Source organism: Mobula birostris, chromosome 12 (genome assembly GCF_030028105.1).
Source record: "Mobula birostris isolate sMobBir1 chromosome 12, sMobBir1.hap1, whole genome shotgun sequence".
NCBI classification, from domain to species: Eukaryota; Metazoa; Chordata; class Chondrichthyes; order Myliobatiformes; family Myliobatidae; genus Mobula; species Mobula birostris.
In genome coordinates, this window is record NC_092381.1 from 1,166,235 (window position 1) to 1,190,494 (window position 24,260).

The 24,260-nt window shown below is 45.8% G+C and overlaps 1 protein-coding gene across 1 annotated transcript in view; it reads left to right on the forward strand.

The window, feature by feature from the left end:
* LOC140206422 (uncharacterized) overlaps positions 1–24,260 on the forward strand; it is a 340,374-nt gene that overhangs the window by 181,964 nt on the left and 134,150 nt on the right. Inside the window, exons 31-32 of the mRNA XM_072274789.1 lie at positions 11,823–11,876; positions 12,342–12,386. Coding sequence (XP_072130890.1) covers positions 11,823–11,876; positions 12,342–12,386 — 99 coding nt within the window. The remainder of the gene's footprint in view (positions 1–11,822; positions 11,877–12,341; positions 12,387–24,260) is intronic.

Sequence of the window (24,260 nt, forward strand, 5' to 3'; positions counted from 1 at the left end):
TATGGTAGGAGATTTTAATTTCCCAAATATTGATTGGGATCTCCCTAGAGTGAGAGGTTTAGATGGGATGGAGCTTGTTAGGTGTGTTCAGGAGGGTTTCCTGACACAATATGTAGATAAGCCTACAAGAGGAGAGGCTGTACTTGATCTAGTATTGGGAAGTTAACCGGGTCAGGTGTCAGGTCTCTCAGTGAGAGAGCATTTTGGAGATATTGATCATAATTCTATCTCCTTTACCATAGCATTGGAGAGGGATAGGAACAGACAAGTTAGGGGAAATATGAGGTGATCAGGCAGGAGCTTGGAAGCATAAATTGGAAACAGATGTTGTTCCCCTATTTAAGTAAGGGAGTAGGGACAGCCCAGGAAGTTATAAACCAGTGAGTCTCACTTCGGTGGTTTGTAATCTGATGGAGAAGATCCTGAAAGGCAGGATTTATGAACATTTGGAGAGGTATAATATGATTAGGAATAGTCAGCATGGCTTTGTCAAAGGCAGGTCGTGCCTTACGAGCCTGATTGAATTTTTTGAGGATGTGACTAAACATATTGATGAAAGTAGAGCCGTTGATTAATTATTCCAAAGCCTCTACTATAACTTCTGCCATTTCTTTCAGTAGCCTGTCATCTTGCTTTTAGAATATTTCTTTCTCTTTGGGATGTATATATCCCGTGCCTTCCGAATTGCATCTAGAAATTCCCGCCATTGCTGCTCTGCCGTCATCCCTGCCAGTGTTCTTTTCCAATCAATTCTGGCCAACTCCTCTCTCATGCCTATGTAATTACTTCACTGTAATACTGATACATCTGACTTTAGCTTCACCTTCTCAAAATTCAGGGTGAATTCAGTCACATTATGATCACTTGCCCCAAAGGGTTCTTTTACCTTAGACTCCAATCAATTCCAGTTCATTGCACCACACCCAAACCAGAATAGCTGATCCACTGGTGAGCTCAACCACAAGCTGCTCAAAAAGCCACCTCATAGGCACTCTAGAATTTCCACCTCATGGAATCTGGCACCAACATGATTTTCCAAATCTACCTGCATATTGAAGTCCCCCATGACTGTTGCAACATTGCCCTTTTGGCAGGCATTTTCTATCTCCCATTGTAATTTGTGGGCCTCATCCTTAATACTGCCTTGGGGGTCTGTATACAACTCCCATCAGGGTCTTTTTACCCTCAGCTCTATTCACAATGATTCAACACCTCTGACCCTATGTCATCTCTTCCTAATGATTTGATTTCATTTCTTTACCAACATTTCTATGCCACCCCTCTGCCTTCCTGCCTATCCTTTCGACTAAATATATTTAGCTCCCAGTTGTAATCTTCTTTCAGCCGCAATTCAGTGATTTACTGGGAATACCCACAAGCAAATGAACCTCAGGATGTAGATGGTGTCATAATATGTACTTTGATAATGAATTTACTTTGAACATGAAAATTGTACACAGTACTCCCGATGCAGCCTCACCAATCTCCTTTACAACTGTAATGTAACATCTCAACTTCTATACCTAGTGCACTGACTGAGGAAACATCTTTCAAGCAGCTTCTTCACCATTCTGTCCACCTGTGAGAGCACTCTCAGGGAAACATGTGCTTTACTCATTGTGCACTCTGTTCTCCACAGTCTCCGCAGTCCAGCCATCACTGTGATAGTTCACTCTGGTTTGATTTCCAAAATTCAACACTTCCCATTTATTAGAGTTCATTTCCCATCCCATACCCATCTGATCAAGCAGAACCCAAAGCACATGCCCAACCGGGGAAGGAATCCTTCATTGCCTCCATCCCTTCCAGTCCAAAATTTATCCAGAGCAGATCCCAAGGTTGGAATGTTTCCTTCTTTACCTTTGCCCCAAACCTCCACCCCAACTCCCCATTGTTTTCAAAACCCTACCTCGAAATACAATTCCTTTACATCCATCAACCTCACCTCACTGACTCTTCCCTATTAGTCTTCTCCGCACCCCTAGAATCACTCTCCATATCTATGCTCCATGATCATTCCCAACCTCGTCCACCTACTTGATCGATCTGTGCCATTACCCCTTCCCTTGTACCATTCCAGGAAAGTTCCAAACCCACCCCAGTCAAGGTTTCCCAGAGAGCTCTATACAGGAGATGGTGTTGAACTTTAGGAAGACTAAGACCATAAGATATAGGAGCAGAAGTAGGCCATTCAGCCCATCGAGTAGGCTCTGCCATTCAATCATGGCAGTTCAATTCTTCCAGTCATCCTAACTCCCCTGCCTTCTCCACATACCTTTTGATGCCCTGGCCAATCAAGAACCTATCTATCTCTGTTTAAATGCACCCAATGACTTGGCCTCCACAGCCGCTCTTGGCAACAAATTCCACAGATTTACCAGACTCTGACCAAAGTCAAACCTCAACACTACCCACTCCTGATATCTTTGTAACATCAGCAAATTTAGCCACAAGTCAATAATTCCCATAGTCGAAATCATTGACATACATCATAAAAAGCATCAGTCCCAATACCGACCCCTGTGGAACTCCACTGGTAACCGGCAGCCAGCTAAAATAAGATCCCTTTATTCCCACTCTCTGCTTTCTGCTGATCAGCCAATGTCCCACCCATGCTAGTAACTTCCCAGTAATTCCATGGACTCTTATCTTGCTAAGCAGCCTCCTGTGTGGCACCTTGTCAAAGTGGCTCCTGTGTGGCACCTTGTCAAAGGCCTTCTGAAAAACCAAGTACACCACACCCACTGCATTTCCTTTGTCTACCCTGCTTGTAATTTCCTCAAAGAATTGCAGTAGGTTAGTCAGGCAGAAATATTCCTTTCAGTAAACCATTGGCCTATCTTATCATGTGCCTCCAGGTACTTCGTAATCTCATCCCTAACTATCAATTCCAATAACTGTCCAACCACCGACGTCAGTCTAACAGGTCTTTCGTTTCCTTTCTGCTGCCTCCCACCCTCCTTAAATAGCAAAGTGACATTTACAATTTTCCACTCATCTGGTACAATGCCAGAATCTATCGATTCTTGAAAGATCAGTGTTAATGCCCCCGCAATCTCCCCAGCTACTTCCTTCAGAACCTAAGGGTGCATTCCATCAGGTCCACGAGATTTATTCACCCTCAGACCATTAACCTTCCTGAGCCCCTTCTCAGTCGTAATTTTCACTGCACATACTTCACTTCCCTGACACTCTTGAATGTCCAGTATACTGCAGATGTCTCCCACTGTGAAGACTGATGCAAAATACGCATTCAGTTCCTCTGTCAACTCTGCATCTCTCAATACAATATCTCCAGTGTCATTGTCTATTGTATAGAAACATACAAAATTTTGAAAGGGATAGATAAGATAGTAGGAAAGTTGTTTCCATTGGTAGGTGAGACTAGAACTAGGGTATATTGTCTCAAGGTTCAGGGGAGAAGATTTAGGACAAAGATGAGGAGAAACTGTTTTTTCCAGAGAGTGGTGAATCTGTGGAATTCTCTGCCCAGGGAAGCAGTTGAGGCTTCTTCACTAAATATATTTAAGAAACAGTTAGATAGGTTTTTACATAGTAAGGGAATTAAGGGTTATGGGGAAAAGGCAGGTAGATGGAGCTGAGTTTATGGACAGATCAGCCACGATCTTATTGAATGGCGGGGCAGGCTCGATGGGCCGGATGGCCAACTCCTGGTCCTATTTCTTATGTTCTTATGTCCTATATCTACCCTCAATTCTCTTTACCCTTTATATACTTAAAAAACCTCACAGTATCTTCTTTGATATTAGTCGCCAGCTTCTTTACATAATCCATCTTTTCCTTCCCAATGACCTTCTTAGTTTCCTTCTGCAAGTTTTTAAAAGCTTCCCAATCCTCTATCTTGCCACTAGTTTTGGCTTCATTGTATGCCTCTTTTTTGCTGTTACATAGAACATAGAACAGTACAGCACAGTACAGGCCCTTCGGCCCACAATGTTGTGCTGACCCTCAAACCCTGCCTCCCATATAAGCCCCCACCTTAAATTCCTCCATATACCTGTCTAGTAGTCTTTTAAACTTCACTAGTGTATCTGCCTCCACCACTGACTCAGGCAGTGTTTTCCACGCACCAACCACTCTCTGAGTAAAAAACCTTCCTCTAATATCCCCCTTGAACTTCCCACCCCTTACCTTAAAGCCATGTCCTCTTGTATTGAGCAGTGGTGCCCTGGGGAAGAGGTGCTGGCTATCCACTCTATCTATTCCTCTTATTATCTTGTACACCTCTATCATGTCTCCTCTCATCCTCCTTCTCTCCAAGAGTAAAGCCCTAGCTCCCTTAATCTCTGATCATAATGCATACTTTCTAAACCAGGCAGCATCCTGGTAAATCTCCTCTGTACCCTTTCCAATGCTTCCACATCCTTCCTATAGTGAGGTGACCAGAACTGGACACAGTACTCCAAGTGTGGCCTAACCAGAGTTTTATAGAGCTGCATCATTACATCGCGACTCTTAAACTCTATCCCTCGACTTATTAAAGCTAACACCCCATAAGCTTTCTTAACTACCCTATCCACCTGTGAGGCAACTTTCAGGGATCTGTGGACATGTACCCCGAGATCCCTCTGCTCCTCCACACTACCAAGTATCCTGCCATTTACTTTGTACTCTGCCTTGGAGTTTGTCCTTCCAATGTGTACCACCTCACACTTCTCCGGGTTGAACTCTATCTGCCACTTCTCAGCCCACTTCTGCATCCTATCGATGTCTCTCTGCAATCTTTGACAATCCTCTACACTATCTACAACACCACCAACCTTTGTGTTGTCTGCAAACTTGCCAACCCACCCTTCTACCCCCACATCCAGGTCGTAATAAAAATCAAGAAAAGTAGAGGTCCCAGAACAGATCTTTGTGGGACACCACTAGTCACAACCCTCCAATCTGAATGTACTTCCTCCACCACCATCCTCTGCCTTCTGCAGGCAAACCAATTCTGAATCCACCTGGCCAAACTTCCCTGGATCCCATGCCTTCTCACTTTCTGAATAAGCCTACCGAGTAGAACCTTTGGTTCTGGCTTCGCTTGTCAGCCACTGTAGTGTCCTTCTTCCATTTAAAAATTTCTTCTTATTTGGAATATATCTGTCTTGCACTTCCCTCATTTTTTGCAGAAACTCCAGCCATTCCTGCTTTGTTGCCTTTCTTGCTAGTGTCTCTTTCCAGTCAACTTTGGCCATTTCCCCTCTCATGCCATTGTAAGTCCCTAGCTGCTCATATTCCCTAGCAGAAACTCATTCCTCATTCTACCTATATCATTAGTACCGACATGGACCACAGCAACTGGATTGTTCCCCTCCCACTGTAAATTTCTCTGCAGGTCAGATAAGATAGTGTTCCTATGTTCCCTTAGGGTTCCTTAACCTTTAGCTCTGTTATCACCTCCGGATCATTGCACAACACCCAATCCAGCACAGCCGATCCCCTAGTGGGCTCAGCAACGAGCTGTTCTGAAAAGCCATCATTCAGACATTCTATAAATTCTCTCTCTTGAGGTCCAGTGCTGGCTTGGTTTTCCCAATCCACTTTCATGTTAAAATCACCAACAATTATCATGACATTGCCCTTCTGACACACTTTTCTATCTCCTGCTGTAATTTGTAATCCACATCCTGGCTGCTGTTTGGAGGCCTGTATACAACTGTCATTAGGGTCCTTTTACCCTTGTCATTTCTTAACTCAACCCATAGAGACTCTACACCTTCCAATCCTATCTCATCTCTTTCTCATGATTTAATATTATTTCTTATACACAGAGCCACACCACTCCCTCTGCCTACTAACCTATCTTTCCGATACACCATACATCCTTGAACGTTCAGCTCCCAATGGCAGCGATCCTTTAGCCAAGTTTCAGAGATGGCCACAACGTCATACTTGCCAATCTGCAGCTGAATTTCAAGATCGTCCATTTTATTTCTCATGCTGTGTGCATTTAAATATAACACCTTCAGTCCAGTATTTGTTACTTTCTGTTTTAACTGCACCACGTGTCTATTGCCCTGTAACTCATCCCACTGGCTATGATTATGACTCATCTCCTGCCTGTCCTTTCTATCATCTCTGTTGCATGCTATCTCTGATTTATTTCTGTTTTCTCCTTCCTCAGCCCTATCACTCCAGTTCCCACCCCCTGCCAAATTAGCTTAAACCTACAGGGAAGAAGTCATCTCTCTGACACAGTGATGTCAAGAAAACAGCCTCTCCCTCAATGTTGCAAAAACAAAGGAGCTGGTTGTGGATTACAGGAGGAATGGAGACAGGCTAACTCCTATTGACATCAATGGATCTGGGGTTGAGACAGTGCAGAGAGTGGTGCGGACAGCCCAGCACATCTGTAGTTGTGAACTTCCCATGATCCAGGACACTTACAAGGACAGATGCATAAAAAGGGCCCGTAGGATCACTGGGGACCCAAATCATCCCAACCACAATCTATTCCAGCTGCTACCATCCGGGAAATGGTACCGCAGCATAAAAACCAGGACCAGCAGGCTCTGGAACAGCTTCTTCCACGAGGCTATCAGACTGATGAACTCACGCTGACTTTTGTGTACTCTATTCATACATTCATTGACTGTTCTATTTATTGTAAATTATTATAAATTACTATGATTGCACATTGCACATTTAGATGGAGAAGTAACGTAAAGATTTTTACTCCTCATGTATGTGAAGGATGTAAGAAATAAAGTCAACTCAATTCAATTTAAAATTCCATTAAACCTGCCTGCTAGGATATTGTACCCCTTTGGGTTTCAGGAGTAACATGTCTTTTTTGTACAGGTCGTACCTCTCCCAGAAGAGGCTCCAATGATCCAGGAACCTGAAGCCCTGCCCTCTACACCAGTCTCTCAGCCACACATTAAGATGTCATATCATGCTATTCTTGCACTCGTTAGCAGGTGGCACAGGCAACAATCCTGAGATTACTACCCTGGTGGTCTTGCTTTTCAGCTTCCTATCCAACTCCCTGAATTCCCTCTTCAGGACCTCCTCCCTTTTTCCACCTATGTCATTGGTACCAACATGTACCAAGACTTCTGTCTGTTCACCCTCTCCCTTCAGAATACTCTGCACCCAATCTGAGACATCCATATGCTGGCACCTGGGAGGCAACACACCATGTGGGTATCTGTATCAGGCTGATAGGACCTCCTGTCTGTTCCCCTCACTATGGAATCCCCGCATTTCTCTTCTCTTCCTTCTGCACCATGGAACCAGGCTCAGTGCTAGAGACCCGATCGCCGTGGTCATCCTCTGTCAGGTCACCCCCCTCAACAGCATCCAAAACGAGATAACGATTACTGAGGGGGATGGCCACAGGGGTGCTCTCTACTGCCTGAGCTCTTCCCTTCCCTTCCCTGCCAGTCACCCACTTATCTAACTCCTGCTGCCTCGAGGTGACTAACTCCTTGTAGCTCCTATCTATCTCCTGCTCACTTTTCCTAATAAGCTGTAGGTCATCGAGCTGCGGATCCAGATCTCTAACATGGTCTCTCAGGAACTGCATCTCGGTACACCTGGCGCAGCTGTGGCCATCTGGGAGACAGGAAGATTCCCAGGATTCCCATATCTGATACCCAGAGCAAAGTAATAACCCTACAGACATGCTCTTTATTCCTTTGGGAAAAAATGCAAGGGATAAGAAAAGAGTCCACTTACCTACTTACTTCACCAAAGCCTTTACATTCTGCCTCAGACCACTCTGAGGATGACCGCTCCGCTAGGCAGTGTCTCCCTTTTATACCTGAACCTTCCCTGCTCTCCAACTCACGATTGGTGCACTGGTTATAGCCGAGTTCCCGCGAAGCTATCTCCTTTTAAACTTCGCTCCCGGACCTGGGCACCATCTCCTCTCTTGTAGCTCTCCAACTCACGATTGGTGTGCTGGTTATTGCTCCCTGTTACTACTGATGGCGAAGACCTGGTTGTGGTGAGGACCTACAAGTACCTGGGGGTGCACCTGGAGAACAGACTTGAGTAGAGCCCAACACAGAAGCTGTGTACAAGATGGGCAGAGTTGCCTGTACTTCCTGAGGAGACTGAGGTCCTTTGGAGTACGCAGGACTCAACTTCACATGTTCTACCAGTCTGTTGTCGTCAGTACAATCTTCTGTGCTGCGGTGTGCTGGGGCAATGGCATCAACACAGATGCTGCCAGCAGGCTCAATAAACTGATTGGAAAGGCTGGTTCTGTTATAGGAGTCAAACTGGACACACTAGAGGCTCTGGTAAAACAAAAGACACTACTGAAAATCCTGGCATTTCTGGACAATGTTTCTCACCCTCTGCATACCATCCTGGCTGAACAGAGAAGCATTTTTAGTAATAAATGAAGACATAGGAGCAGAATTAGGCCATTCAGCCTATTGAGTCTGCTCCGCGATTCCGTCATGGCTGATCCTGGATCCCACTCAACCCAATACTCGCCATATCCTTTGATGCCCTGACCAAACAGGAATTGATCAATTTCCGCCTTAAGAGTACGTACAGACTTGGCCTCCGCTGCAGTCAGTAGCAGAGCATTCCACAGATTCAATACCCTCTGACTAAAAAGAATCCTCCTTACTTCTGTTCTAAAAAGTCGCCCCTCAATTTTGAAACTGTGCCCTCTAGTTCTGGATACCCCCACAATGGGAAACATCCTCTCTATATCCACCCTATCTAGTCATTTCAACATTCGGTAGGTTTCAATGAGATCCCCATGCATTCTTCTAAATTCCAGTGAGTATAGGACCAAAGCTGCCAAATGCTCCTCATATGTTAACCCGTTTGTTCCCAGAATCATCCTTGTGAACATCCTCTGGTCTCTCCAATGACAACACATCCTTTCTGAGATATGAGGCCCAAAAACTTTGACAATACTCCAAGTGGCCTGACTAGTGTCTTATAAAGGCTCAGCATTATCTCCTTGTTTTTATATTCTATTCTCCTTGAAATAAATGCCAACATTGCATTTGACTTCTTTACCACAGACTCAAACTGTGAATTGACCTTCTGGGAGTCTTGCACGAGGACGCCTAAGTCCCTCTGCACCTCTGCTGTTTGAACCTTCTCCCCATTTAGATAATAGTCCGCACTACTGTTCCTTTTACCAAAATGCATTATCGTACATTTCCCAACAGTATATTCCATCTGCTACTTTTTTTGCCCATTCTTCCAATTTGTCTGTCACTTTGCTTCCTTAGCACTTCCTACTCCTCCACCTATCTTCGTATCATCTGCAAACTTTGCCACAAAGCTATTAATTTCATTTTCTAAATCATTGACAAAAAATGTGAAAAGTAGTAGTGCCAATACTGACATCTGAGGAACACCATCAGTCACCAGCCAACCAGAAAAGGTCCCTTTTGTTCCCATTCACTGCCTTTCGCCTGTCAGCCATTCATTATCCATGCCAGTATCTTTCCTGTAATGCCATAGGGTTTCATCTTGTTAAGCAGCCTCATGTGTGGCACCTTATCAAATGCCTTCTGAAAATCCAAGTAAATGACATCCACTGCTTCTCCTTTGTCCATCCTGCTTGTTACTTCCATGAAGAACTCTAACAGATTTGTCAGGCAGGATTTCCCTTGATACTTTGACTTACTTTATTATTAGTCTCCATGTATCCCAAAACTTCATCCTTAATAATACTCTAATATTTTCCCATCCACTGAGGTTAGGCTAACTGGCCTATAATTTCTGTTCTTTTGCCTTTCTCTCTTCTTAAAGAGTGGAGTGATATTTGCAATTTGCAGTTCTCTTAGACCATGCCAAAATCAAGTGATTCATGAAAGACCATGACCAATGCATCCATTATCTCTTCAGCAACCTCATTCAGGACTCTGGGAAGTAGTCCATCTGGTCCAGGTGACTTATCCATCTTAGGAGCCCTGAGTTGCCCTAACACTTTTTCCTTTGTCATAGCAATGGCACTCACTCCTGCTCCCTGATACTCATAGACCTCTGGCACACTGCTGGTGTCTTCCACAGTGATGACAGATGCAAAGTATTCATTAAGTTCATCTGCCATTTCTTTGTCCCCCATTACTACCTAACCAGCATCATTTTCCAGTGGTCCAATATCAACTCTCACCTCCCTTTTACTCTTTATTGTTACGTACCCCGTAACTGGGTTGCCAAACCAGCAGAAATGGACCACTCAGTTGGAGTCTGGATTACTAGAACTAAGAAAGTTTTATTAAAGAAACAAGCAACACAGTAATCGAAAGGATATTAAATGCAACAGTTCAGCAATGATAAACACACATGTACACAGAATTAAGATAACAGCATCAATCAAGCTCTATCGTTGTCGAGGGGTAAATGACCAATTTCAAAGTGACACAAAGTTCAGTCCAATTTAGTAGTTCAGTTCGCAGTAATCGTTGCCATGGCGATGGACAACGTTGGGGGGGAGAGAGAGAGAGAGAGAGAGAGAGAATGGGAACGACTGATCATTCAGAAATGGCTTCCACTCACAGACCGGCGATAATTGCTCACAAGCAGCTTTTGGGCAGGTCCTTGGTGATGTCACCTGAGGTCACCGACTGTGACCCCTCCTCCAGATGCGGTCGATCCTCTGCAGTGAACCCGGCACCCAAGCAAGGGTGGACACACACCGGGTTCCCGCTGATCATATCTTTCCACCCCGTGCGTTGTCCGGTACTTCCCACCAACTCGTGAGAGGCGTACCGCTTCCAGGGTCTCATTACCTCGGGTGTCGTGTCTCCTGCCTTAGCGAACCTGTCCCTTTTTATCCCCCTGCTGGGGTATCGCCTGTCCATCACTTCAAACAGTTCAGGGTTCAAAGGGGGAGCCGCTCCAGACAGCTCTCTCTCCCGTCCCTTCATTACACATCTCCAGATGCTGCTTCATTGTTCCTTATCTCTCCCTCCCCTGAGGACAGGTGGCAGACCAACTGCTGATCTCACAGGACAGCTAACATCTATGTGTATTCTCGTCACATTATGTAACTGAAAAAACTTTTGGTATCCTGCTTTATAGTATTGGCTAGTTGGCCCCCATATCTCATTTTTTCCTTTCTTATAGTTTTTTTAGTTGCCTTTTGTTAGATCTTAAAAGCTTCCCAATCATCCAACATCCCACTCATTTCTGCCACACCACCGCCTATACTTTCCTGCCTGCCTTTTTGATACAAAGTATGTCCTTTGATCTTAAGCTCCCAACTATGGTCTTTCAGCCTTGATGTAGTGATGCCCACAACGTCACACCAACGAATCTCCAGTTATGCCATAAGTTCGTCCACTTTATTCCGAATGCAATGTGCATTTAAATAGAGCACCTTCAGTCCTGCAGTCCCCTTTTGAATTTTGCCTCTGTGGTACAATTTAACTCTTTGCTCTGTTTGCATTTGTTCCCAATCATTGGCTTGCCCTTCTTACATTCATGTTAGACCCATCATCTACTTGTAAACCTGCTGGCTCTTCCTCAGCTCTATCATGCTGGTTCCCTTCCCCCTGCTGTTGACTAAGACAACTGTGCTGCTCCAAAGGCTGCTATATGAGGCCTTTCTTACCCTCAGCTATTAGGCTCTATAGTGAGTCAACCTATAAGCAGGGAAGTGATGACCCCTCCTGTTAGATTGAGGTCACTTATTTTTTATTTTTTTCTTCCCTGTTTTCTAATATTTGTATATTTGTATTTCTGTGCACTTGTAATTTCCTTTGGGATCATTGAGGTTTCTATCTATTTATACAGCATCCCAGGACAGGCCTTTTCGCAGGAACGGAAACATCCGATTGCTCACACTGGCATTCCTCACCTTCATCTCTTCCTTCTGTTTCCTTCAGGGATCAACCGGATTCCCGGGATTCCCAGGAGCTAATGGAGAGAAAGGAGCCAGGGTAAGCCTGGGAATTGTTGAGTAACAGATCATACACACAGTCACCAGTACTCACACACATTCACACTCAACACACACTCATATACTAGTACTCACAATCATACATCCGGACTCACACTCACACAAGTTCACACCACACATTGTGTATGTACTCACAATGCTCACACACAGAGGCATACATAATACTTCAGTACAACCCCTCCCACAGTGAGTATAATCCAGAGTTTGGTTGCTGAACTCTGCCTAAGGCCAGTTGGAGTCTGATTCCAAGTCCTTGTGCATGCCTGTGACTGAATCAACTTCCCTTTCTGCTCAGCAGAGCTGCCATTTGCTCCCGCTGTCAGATGTGGTTGTTGAATTCTGCATGGTTTCCTTCAGCCCAGTTGAGGTCCGTGTCTGAGTCTGAATCAACTTGCCTCTCTAGTTTGCTCTCAGTATCTGATGTTTGTTTTCTTCTTTTGGACAGGGAGTTCACGGAAAACCTGGAGCAAGAGGTCAGCGAGGCCCAACGGTAAGTACCCTCACCTCCCTCTCCTACTTCCACCCGTGCTGCTGAGACCCAGTCAAGGGGTGGTGTGAAACAGAGTGAATTACCTACAGTCAACACGCAATGGGTGAAACGCCACCCTGCCCCAGACAGGCACAGATGTGGGAGGGAGAAGGAGAGTGAGGACGGTCCAGTGGTCAGGGGTTAGAGCATGGGTTGACCTCAGGGTGAGAGGTTGGCGATTGGACAAGATGGGGATGTGAGGAGGACAGGTTAAGGCTACCTGCACCCTGATTCCTGATGATTGGTGAGTCTTTGACCTCAGCACCCTTTTCCTGCACCAACTCCACTCCTCAATTGCCTTCATGTCCAATGGTTTCTCGATCTCTGTCCTGAGTCTGTTCAGTGACTGGTGCTCCTCTGGGGAGATCACAGACCCAGTACAGCCCCTACCCATTCACCCATCACCCAATCACAGACCCAGTACAGCCCCTACCCACCCATCACCCAATCACAGATCCAGTACAGCCCCTTCCCTACCCATCACCCAATCACAGATCCAGTACATCCCCTTCCCTACCCATCACCCAATCACAGATCCAGTACAGCCCCTTCCCTACCCATCACCCAATCACAGATCCAGTACATCCCCTTCCCTACCCATCACCCAATCACAGATCCAGTACAGCCCCTTCCCTACCCATCACCCAATCACAGACACAGTACAGCCCCTTCCCTACCCATCAACCAATCACAGATCCAGTATATCCCCTTCCCTACCCATCACCCAATCACAGACCCAGTACATCCCCTTCCCTACCTATCACCCAATCACAGATCCAGTACAGCCCCTTCCCTACCCATCACCCAATCACAGACACAGTATAGCCCCTTCCCTACCCATCACCCAATCACAGGCCCAGTATGGCCCCTACCCATCCATCTATCACCCAATCACAGACCCAGTACAGCCCCTTCCCTACCCATCACCCAATCACAGATCCAGTACAGCCCCTTCCCTACCCATCACCCAATCACAGACCCAGTACAGCCCCTTCCCTACCCATCACCCAATCACAGACACAGTATAGCCCCTTCCCTACCCATCACCCAATCACAGACACAGTATAGCCCCTACCCATCCATCTATCAACCAATCACAGACCCAGTACAGCCCCTTCCCTACCCATCACTCAATCACAGATCCAGTACAGCCCCTACCCACCCATCACCCAATCACAGATCCAGTACAGCCCCTACCCACCCATCACCCAATCACAGACACAGTATAGCCCCTACCCATCCATCTATCACCCAATCACAGACCCAGTACAGCCCCTTCCCTACCCATCACCCAATCACAGATCCAGTACAGCCCCTTCCCGACCCATCACTCAATCACAGACCCAGTGCAGACCCTACCCATCCATCACCCAATCACAGACCCAGTACAGCCCCTATCCACCCATCACCCAATCACAGATCCAGTACAGCCCCTTCCCGACCCATCACCCAATCGCAGACCCAGTACAGCCCCTACCCACCCATCACCCAATCACAGACCCAGTACAGCCCCTACCCACCCATCAACCAATCACAGACCCAGTACAGCCCCTACCCACCCATCAACCAATCACAGACCCAGTACCACCCCTACCCATCCACCCATCACCCAATCACAGACCCAGTACAACCCCTACCCATCCACCCATCACCCAATCACAGACCCAGTACAACCCCTACCCATCCACCCATCACCCAATCACAAACCCAGTACAGCCACTACCCATCCACCCATCACCCAATCACAGACCCAGTACAACCCCTACCCATCCACCCATCACCCAATCACAGACCCAGTACAGCCACTACCCATCCACCCATCACCCATTCACAGACCCAGTACCACCCCTACCCATCCACCCATCACCCAATCACAGACCCAGTACAACCCCTACCCATCCACCCATCACCCATTCACAGACCCAGTACCACCCCTACCCATCCACCCATCACCCAATCACAGACCCAGTACAGCCACTACCCATCCACCCATCACCCAATCACAAACCCAGTACAGCCACTACCCATCCACCCATCACCCAATCACAGACCCAGTACAGCCACTACCCATCCACCCATCACCCATTCACAGACCCAGTACCACCCCTACCCATCCACCCATCACCCAATCACAGACCCAGTACAACCCCTACCCATCCACCCATCACCCATTCACAGACCCAGTACCACCCCTACCCATCCACCCATCACCCAATCACAGACCCAGTACAGCCACTACCCATCCACCCATCACCCAATCACAAACCCAGTGCAGCCACTACCCATCCACCCATCACCCAATCACAGACCCAGTCTGTACAGATGCCACCTACCACCGTTATCTTCTAATATAGTAGTCTTTGGCCCCATATACTAAGTGAACCAACCTATCACATGGAAATGCCATCCTGGAGTCTACATAGACAACATCCACCTGTTTTCATTAGTTACCTCCTCAAAAATTCAGAATCAAATCAGCCAAGCAGGATTTTCCCCACACCAAGCCACTCTGATTATCCTTGATCATTGCTGCCTTTCCAAATGTTCATAAACCCTATTCTACAGCATTATTTCCAATCATCCTCGTCCCACTGATGTAAGAATTACCGGTACGTAGTTACCTGGCTTATTGCCTGATGCTCTTCTTAAGTAAGCTTCAGCAATTCTAGTTATCTTGTGCTCCTGTCTCCCAGGACACTGCTGTGTACATTCACTCTACAGCTGTTTCCCATCCAACAACAATGCACAAATCTCTTCCCAGCCCTCTTCTCCCTTGCTTCCCATAGGATTCTGAGATAGATCTCACCCGACCCTGGTGATGCGTACACCTCTTCTACACCTTTCCCTTCCTGCTGACCTGCTCCAGATTGTGCATTTTCCACTTGAGTACAGATGAGCAGCACAGTGAATATCCTCCCCTCTCTGCTTTGAATGGTCAGACCCTTATCCTGAGGCAGGGAGACGAGACCTGTGTGCAATGCCCCTGGTGTGGTCTCATCCTTCCTGAGGCTGGGAGACCAGACTTGGATACAATACCCTGGTGTGGTCTTATCCTTCCTGATGCTGGGAGACCAGACGTGGATACAATACCCTGGTGTGGTTTTATCCTTCCTGAGGCTGGGAGACCAGACGTGGATACAATACCCTGGTGTGGTCTTATCCTTCCTGAGGCTGGGAGACAGCAGATGCAATATTTCTGGAGAGGACTCACTGGGACTCTGTGTAACTATTGGCAACAGCATATTTCCTGCACCATTTCCTATTGTGATTAGGGCCAAAGGGGCACTGGCAGCCTCACTGCTTGCTGAGGAATGTGGAGGTCACTGAGTGTAACCAACATTGGGATGAACATGGAACACTAGAGCACAGTACAGGCACTTCATCCCAGAATGTTTGCCAATCTCTTAAACCACTCTAAGGAGAATCTCACCCTTCCCTCCCACATAGCCCTCCATTTTGCCATCATCCATGTACCTTCCTAAGTGTTTTATATGTGCCCGAAATGTATCTGCCTTTACCACCATAAGACCATAAGACAAAGGAGCAGAAGTCGGCCATTCAGCCCATCGAGTCTGCTCCACCATTTTATCATGAGCTGATCCATTCTCCCATTTAGTCCCACTCCCCCACCTTCTCACCATAACCTTTGATGCCCTGGCTACTCAGGTACCTATCAATCTCTGCCTTAAATACACCCAATGACTTGGCCTCCACTGCCGCCCGTGGCAACAAATTCCATAGATTCACCACCCTCTGGCTAAAAAAATTTCTTCACATTTCTGTTCTGAATAGGCGCCCTTCAATCCTTAAGTCATGCCCTCTCGTACTCGACCCCCCATCATGGGAAACAACTTTGCCACATCCACTCTATCCACGCCTTTCAACATTCAAAATGCTTCTATGAGGTCTCCCCTCATTCTTCTAAACTCCAAGGAATACAGTCCAAGAGCGGACAAACGTTCCTCATATGTTAACTCTCTCATTCCTGGAATCATTCTAATGAATTTTCTCTATACCCTCTCCAACGTCAGCACATCCTTTCTTAAATAAGGAGACCAAAAATGCCCACAGTACTCCAAGTGAGGTCTCACCAGTGCCTTATAACATCACATCCCTGCTCCTATACTCTATTCCTCTAGAAATGAATGCCAACATTGCATTCGCCTTCTTCACCACCGACTCAATCTGGAGGTTAACTTTAAGGGTAACCTGCACGAGGACTCCCAAGTCCTGTTGCATCTCAGAACTTTGAATCCTCTCCCCATTTAAATAATAGTCTGCCCGTTTATTTCTTCTGCCAAAGTTCATAACCATACACTTTCCAACATTGTGTTTCATTTGCCACTTCTTTGCCCATTCTTCCAATCTATCCAAGTCTCTCTGCAGACTCTCCGTTTCCTCAGCACTACCGGCCCCTCCACCTATCTTCGTATCGTCAGCAAACTTAGCCACAAAGCCATCTATTCCATAATCCGAATTGTTGATGTACAATGTAAAAAGGAGCGGCCCCAACACGGACCCCTGTGGAGCACCACTGGTAACCAGCAGCCAGCCAGATTAGGATCCCTTTATTCCCACTCTCTGTTTCCTGCCAATCAGCCAATGCTCTATCCACGTATGTAACTTTCCCGTAATCCCATGGGCTCTTATCTTGTTAAGCAGCCTCATGTGTGGCACCTTGTCAAAGGCCTTCTGAAAATCCAAATATACAACATCCACTGCATCTCCCTTGTCTAGCCTACTGGTAATTTCCTCAAAAAATTGTAATAGGTTTGTCAGGCAGGATTTTCCTTTAAGGAATCCATGCTGAGTTCTGCCTATCTTGTCATATGCCTCCAGGTACTCTGTAACCTCATCCTTGACAATCGACTCCAACAACTTCCCAACCACCGATGTCAAGCTAACAGGTCTATAATTTCCTTTTTGCTTCCTTGTCCCCTTCTTAAATAGCGGAGTGACATTTGCAATCTTCCAGTCCTCTGGAAGCATGCCAGAATCTATCGACTTTTGAAAGATCATCGCTAATGCCTCCGCAATCTCTACAGCTGTGCCCTCTCGTGTTAGCCATTTCAGCCCTGGGAATAAGCCTCTGACTATCCACATGATCAATACTTATCATTACCTTATACACCTCTATCAGATCACCTCTCATCCTTCATCACTCCAAGGAGAAAAGGCCAATTTCACTCAACCTATTCTCATAAGGCACGCTCCTCAATCCAGGTAACATCCTTGTAAATCTCCTCTGCACCCTTTCTGTAGTTTCTACAACCTTCCTGTAGTGAGGTGATCAGAACTGAGCACAGTACTCCAAGTGGAGTGTGACCAGGGTCCTATACAGCTGTAACATTACCTCTCGTCTCTTGAACTTAATCCCATGATTGATGAAGGCCAATACAACGTATGCCTTCTTAACTACCAAGTCAACCTGCACAGCTGCTTTGAGTGTCGTATGGAGTCGGACTCCAAGATCCCTCTGATCCTTCACACTGCCAAGAGTCTTACCATTAATACTATATTCTGCCATCATATTTGATCTACCAAAATAAACCACTTCACACTTATCTGGGTTGAATTCCATCTGCCACTTCTCAGCCCAGTTTTGCATTCTATCAATATCCCGCTGTAACCTCTGACAGCCCTCCACACTATCCACAACACCCCCAACCTTTGTGTCATCAGCAAATTTATTAACCCATCCCTCTACTTCCTTATTCAGGTCATTTATAAAAATCATGAAGAGAAGGGATCCCAGAACAGATCCTTGAGGCACATCATTGGTCACTGGCCTCCATGCAGAATATGACCCATCTACAACCACTCTTTGCCTTTGGTGGGCAAGCCAGTTCTGGATCCACAAAGCAAGATCCCCTTGGATCCCATGCCTCCTTACTTTCTCAATGAGCCTTGCATGGGGTACCTTATCAAATGCCTTGCTGAAATCTATATACGCTACATCTACTGCTCTACCTTCATCAATGCTTTCAGTCACATCCTCAAAAAAGTCATTCAGGCTTGTAAGGCATGACTTGCCTTTGACAAAGCCATGCTGACAATTCCTAATCATATTATACCTCTCCAAATGTTCATAAATCCTGCCTCTCAGGATCATCGCCATCAACTGTCTAGGAGTCTCTTAAAAGACCCAATCGTATCCCCCTCCACCACCATCGCCAACAGCCCATTCCACACACTCACCACTCTGTGCGTAAAAAAACTTATATCTGACATCTCCTCTGTACCGACTTCCAAGCACCTTAAAACTGTGTCCTCTCGTGCTAGCCATTTTTGCCCTGGGAAAAAGCTTCTGACTATCCACACGATCAATGCCTCTCATCATCTTATACACCTCTATCAGGTCACCTCTCGTCCTCTGTCATCTCCAAGGGAAAAAGGCTAAGTTCATTCAACCTATTCTCATAAGGCATGCTCCCCAATCCAGGCAACATCCTTGTAAATCTCCTCTGCACCCTTTCTATGGTTTCCACATCCTTCCTGTAGTGAGGCAAACAGAACTGAGCACAGTACTCCAAGTGGGGTCTGACTAGGGTCCTATATAGCTGTAATATTACCTCTCGGCTCCTAAATTCAATTCCACGATTGATGAAGGCCAATACCCTGTATGCCTTCTTAACCACAGAGTCAAACTGAACAGTTGCTTTGATCGTTCTATGGACTCGGACCCCAAGATCCCTCTGATCCTCCACACTGCCAAGAGTCTTACCATTAATACTATATTCTACCATCATATTTAACCTACCAAAATGAACCACCTCACACTTATCTGGGTTGAACTCCATCTACCACTTCTCAGCTAAGTTTTGCATCCTATCAATGTCCCACTGTAACCTCTGACAGCCCTCCACACTATCCACAACACCCCCAACCTTTGTGTCATCAGCAAATGTACTGACCCATCCCTCCACTTCCTCATCCAGGTCATTTATAAAAATCACAAAGATTAGGGATCCCAGAACGGAACACTGAGGCACACCACTGGTCACCGGCCTCCATGCAGAATATGACCCATCTACAACCACTTTTTGCCTTCTGTAGGCAAGCCAGTTCTGGATCCAAAAGCAAGGTCCCCTTGGATCCCATGCTTCCTTCAGCATCATCGTCATCAGGTGCCGTGACCAGTTTGAGCTTTGACAGGCATAGCCCACACACTCCTGTTTCGAGTCAAGTGGATCAATTCATTGGTATTCATTTCCAGTTCTCTGGTTGCTGTCTCCATCATCATTTGTCTTTATCTTCCTGTTGCTTTCTTCCCTTCAATCTTTCAATTTTTCATGCCTCCTTACTTTCTCAATAAGCCTTGCATGGGGTACTTTGTCAAATGTCTTGCTGAAATCCATATACACTACATCTACTGCTCTTCCTTCATCAATCTGTTTAGTCACATCCTGAAAAAATTCAATTAGGCTCGTAAGGCACGACCTGCCCTTGACAAAGCCATGCTGACTATTCCTAATCATATTATACCTCTCCAAATGTTCATAAATCCTGCCTCTCAGGATCTTCTCCATCAACTTACCAACCAATACAGCCCAAGAGCTGACAGATGTTCCTCATACGGTGACCCTTTCAATCCTGGAATCTTTCTCGTGAATCTTCTCTGACCTCTCTCCAATGTCGGTATATTCTTTCTGAAATAAGGAACCCAAAACTGCACAGAATACTCCAAGTGTGGTCTCACGATTGCCTAAAAGAGCCTCAACATCAGATCCCTGCTTTTATATTCTATACCTCTAGAAATGACTGCCAACATTGCATTCGCCTTCTTCACCATCGACTCAGCCTGGAGGTTAACCTTTAGGGTATCTTGCACAAGCACTCCCAAGTCCCTTTGCATCTTGCATTTTGAATTCTCTCCCCATCTAAATAATAGTCTCATACATCAAAGTTGCTGGTGAATGCAGCAGGCCAGGCAGCATTTCTAGGAAGAGGTACAGTCGACGTTTCAGGCCGAGACCCTTCGTTAGGACTAACTGAAAGAAGAGCTAGTAAGAGATTTGAAAGTGGGAGGGGGAGGGGGAGATCCAAAATGATAGGAGAAGACAGGAGGGGGAGGGATAGAGCCAAGAGCTGAACAGGTGATAGACAAAAGGGATATGAGAGGATCAAGGGACAAGAGGCCCAGGGAGAAGGAAAAGGGGGAGGCGGGGAGGAAAACCCAGAAGATGGGCAAGGGGTATAGTCAGAGGGACAGAGAGAGAGAAAGGAGAGTGAGAGAAAGAATGTGTGTAAATAACGGATGGGGTACGAGGGGGAGGTGGGGCATTAGCGGAAGTTAGAGAAGTCAATGTTCATGCCATCAGGTTGGAGGCTACCCAGATGGAATATAAGGTGTTGTTCCTCCAACCTGAGTGTGCCTTCATCTTTACAGTAGAGGAGGCCTTGGATAGACATGTCAGAATGGGAATGGGATGTGGAATTAAAATGTGTGGCTACTGGGAGATCCTGCTTTCTCTGGCGGACAGAGCGTAGGTGTTCAGCAAAATGATCTCCCAGCCTGCGTCGGGTCTTGCCAATATATAGAAGGCCACATCGGGAGCGCCGGACGCAGTATATCACCCCAGCCGACTCACAGGTGAAGTGTCGCTTCACCTGGAAGGACTGTCTGGGGCCCTGAATGGTAGTGAGGGAGGAAGTGTAAATAATAGTCTGCCTGTTTATTTCTTCCACCAAAGTGCATGACCATACACTTTCCAACATTGTATTTCATTTGCCACTTCTTTGCCCATTCCCCTAAACTATCTATGTCTCTCTGCAGGCACTCTGTTTCCCCAACGCTACCTGCTCCTCCAACTATCTTTGTATTATCGGCAATTTTAGCCACAGGTCCATTAATTCCATTGTCCAAATCATTGACATACATCGTAAAAAGCTGCGGTCCCAACACCGACCCCTGTGGAACTCCACTGGTAACTGGCAGCCAGCCAGAATAGGATCTCTTTATTCCCACTCTGTGCCGATCAGCCAATTTTCCAGCCATGCTAGTAACTTCCCTGCAATTCCACGGGCTCTTATCTTGCTAAGCAGCCTCCTGTGCGGCATCTTGTCAAAGGTCTTCTGAAAATCCAAGCACCCACATCCACTGTATTTACTTTGTCTACCGTGCTTGTAATTTCCTCAAAAAATTGCAGTAGGTTGGTCAGGCAGGATTTTCCTTTCAAGAAACCATACTGGCTTTGGCCTATCTTGTTTTGTGCCTCCAGATACACTGTAATCTCATCCCTAACTATTGGTTTCAGCAACTTCCCAACCATTGATGTCAGGCTTAGAGGTCCATAGTTAGTTTCCTTCTGCAAGTTTTTATAAACTTCCTAATTCTCTACCTTCCCACTGGTTTTGGCTTCCTTGTATGCCTTCTCTTTTGCTTTTACTTTGGCTCTGACTTCACTTGTCAGCCATGCTAATATCCTTCTTCCATTTGAAAATTTCTTCCTATTTGGAATATATCTGTCTTGCACTTCCCTCATTTTTCACAGAAGCTCCAGCCACTGCTGCTCTGCTGCTTTTCCTGCTTTGTGTCTCTTTCCAGTCAACCTCGGCCAGTTCCCCTCTCATGCCATTGTAATTTCCTTTATTCCACTGAAATGCAAACACGTTGGAATTTACTTTCTCCTTCTCAAATTTCACAGTGAACTCAATCATATTGTGATCACTGTTTCCTAAGGAATGCTTAACTTTAATTTCTCTTATCACCTCCAGATCATTGCACAACACCCAATCCAGCACAGCCGATCCCCTAGTGGGCTCAACAACAAGTTGCTCTAAAAAGCCATCGCTTAGACATTCTACAGATTCTCTCTCTTGAGGTCCAGAACTGGCCTAGTTTTCCCAATTCACATTCATATTGAAATCCCCATCGATTATCATGATATTGCCCTTCCGACACACTTTTTCTATCTCTTGCTGTAATTTGTAATCCACATCCCAGCTGCTGTTTGGAGGCCTGTATACAACTGCCATTAGCGTCATTTTACCCTTGCCATTTCTTAACTCAACCCATAGAGACTGTACACCTTCCAATCCCATGTCCTCCCTTTCTAATGATATAATACTATTTCTTATACACAGGGCTACACCACCCCGTCTGCCTACTAACCTATCTTTCTGATATACCGTATATCCTTGGACGTTCAGCTCCCAATGGCAGCCAATCTTTAGCCAAGTCTTAGAGATGGCCACAATGTCATACTTCCCAATCTGTAGCTGAATTTCAAGATCGTCCATTTCATTTCTAATGCTGCGTGCATCCAAATATAACATTTTCAGTCCAGTATTTGCTGCTTTCTGTTTTAACTGCACCATGCCTCTATTGCACTGTAACTCATCCCACTGGCTGTGATTATGTCTCATCTCCTGCCTATCCTTTCTATCATCTCTGTTGCATGCTGTCTTTGATTTATTTCTGTTTTCCCCTTCCTCAGCCCTATCACTCTGGTTCCCATCCCCCTGCCAAATTAGTTTAAACCCTCCCGAACAGCTCAATCTGATTGAATTCATATTGCAATTTGAGAGGAAGAAGCATAACTCCCATGTATCAATATCGCAATGGAATAAAAGGAACTACAGAGGCATGAGAGAGGAGCTTGCCCAGGTGGATTGGAGGAGGATAGTGGTGAGCATGACCGCAGAGCAGAGATGGCTGAATTTACTGGCAATAGTTCACAAGGCGCAGAATAGACACCTCCCACAGAAGTAATTCTCTAATGTCAGGGGTAGGCAACTATGGCTGACAAGGGAAGTTAAGGACTGCAGAAAAGCTAGAGAAAGGGCATATAAGGTAGCAAAAGTGAGTGGGAAGTTGGATGATTGGGAAGCTTTTAAAATTCAACAAAAGGCAACTAAGAAATCTATAAGAAGGGAGAAGATGAAATATGAGGGCAAACTAGACAATGATATAAAGCAGGATACTCGCACATAGCTTTTTCATTTATATAAAGAGTAAAAGGGAGGTGATGCTGGGGAGATCATAATGCTAGAGGAAGCAGAAATGGCAGATGATCTTAATGGGTAATTTGCATCATTCTTCACTGTGGAAGATACTAGCACTGTGACAGAGGTCCCTGAGTGTCAGGGAGCAGCAGTGAGTGCCATGCTAAAAAGTGCTAGACAAACTCAAAGATCTTACAGTGGATATGTCACCAGGGCCAGATGGACCACAACCCAGGATCCTGAGAGAGGTTGCTGAAGAGATAACAGATGCATTGGTCATGATCTTTCAAGAATCGCTTAAGTCTGGCATTGTCCCAGAGGACTGGAAGATTGCAAATGTCACTCCACTCTTTAAGAAGGGAGGAAGGCAAAAGAAAGGAAATTATACACCAGTTAATCTAACCTCAGTGATTGGGAAAGTGTTGGAGTCTATTAGTAAGGATGAGGATTCGAGGTACTCGGAGATGAATGATAAAATAAATCAAAGTCAGTATGGTTTCTGTAAAGAAAAATTTTGCTTGACAAATCTGTTGGGAGTTCTTGGAGGAAGTAACAAGTAGGGTGGACAAAGGAGAGGCAGTGGATGTCATTTACTTGGATTTTCAGATGGCATTTGAGAAAGTGCCACACATGAGGCTGCTTAACAAGATAAAATCCTAGTGTTACAAGAAAGATCCTGCCATGGATAGATAAATAGCTGACAGCCAGGTGGAATAAAGGGGGCCTTTTCTAGTTGGCTGCCAGTGACTAGTGGTGTTCCTCAGGGGTCAGTATTGGGACCGCTACTTTTCACATTGTTTCTCAAAGACTTAGATAGTGGAATTTATGGCTTTGAGGCAATGCTTGTGGATAATATAAAGATGGGTGGACGGTAGGTAGTGCCGAGGA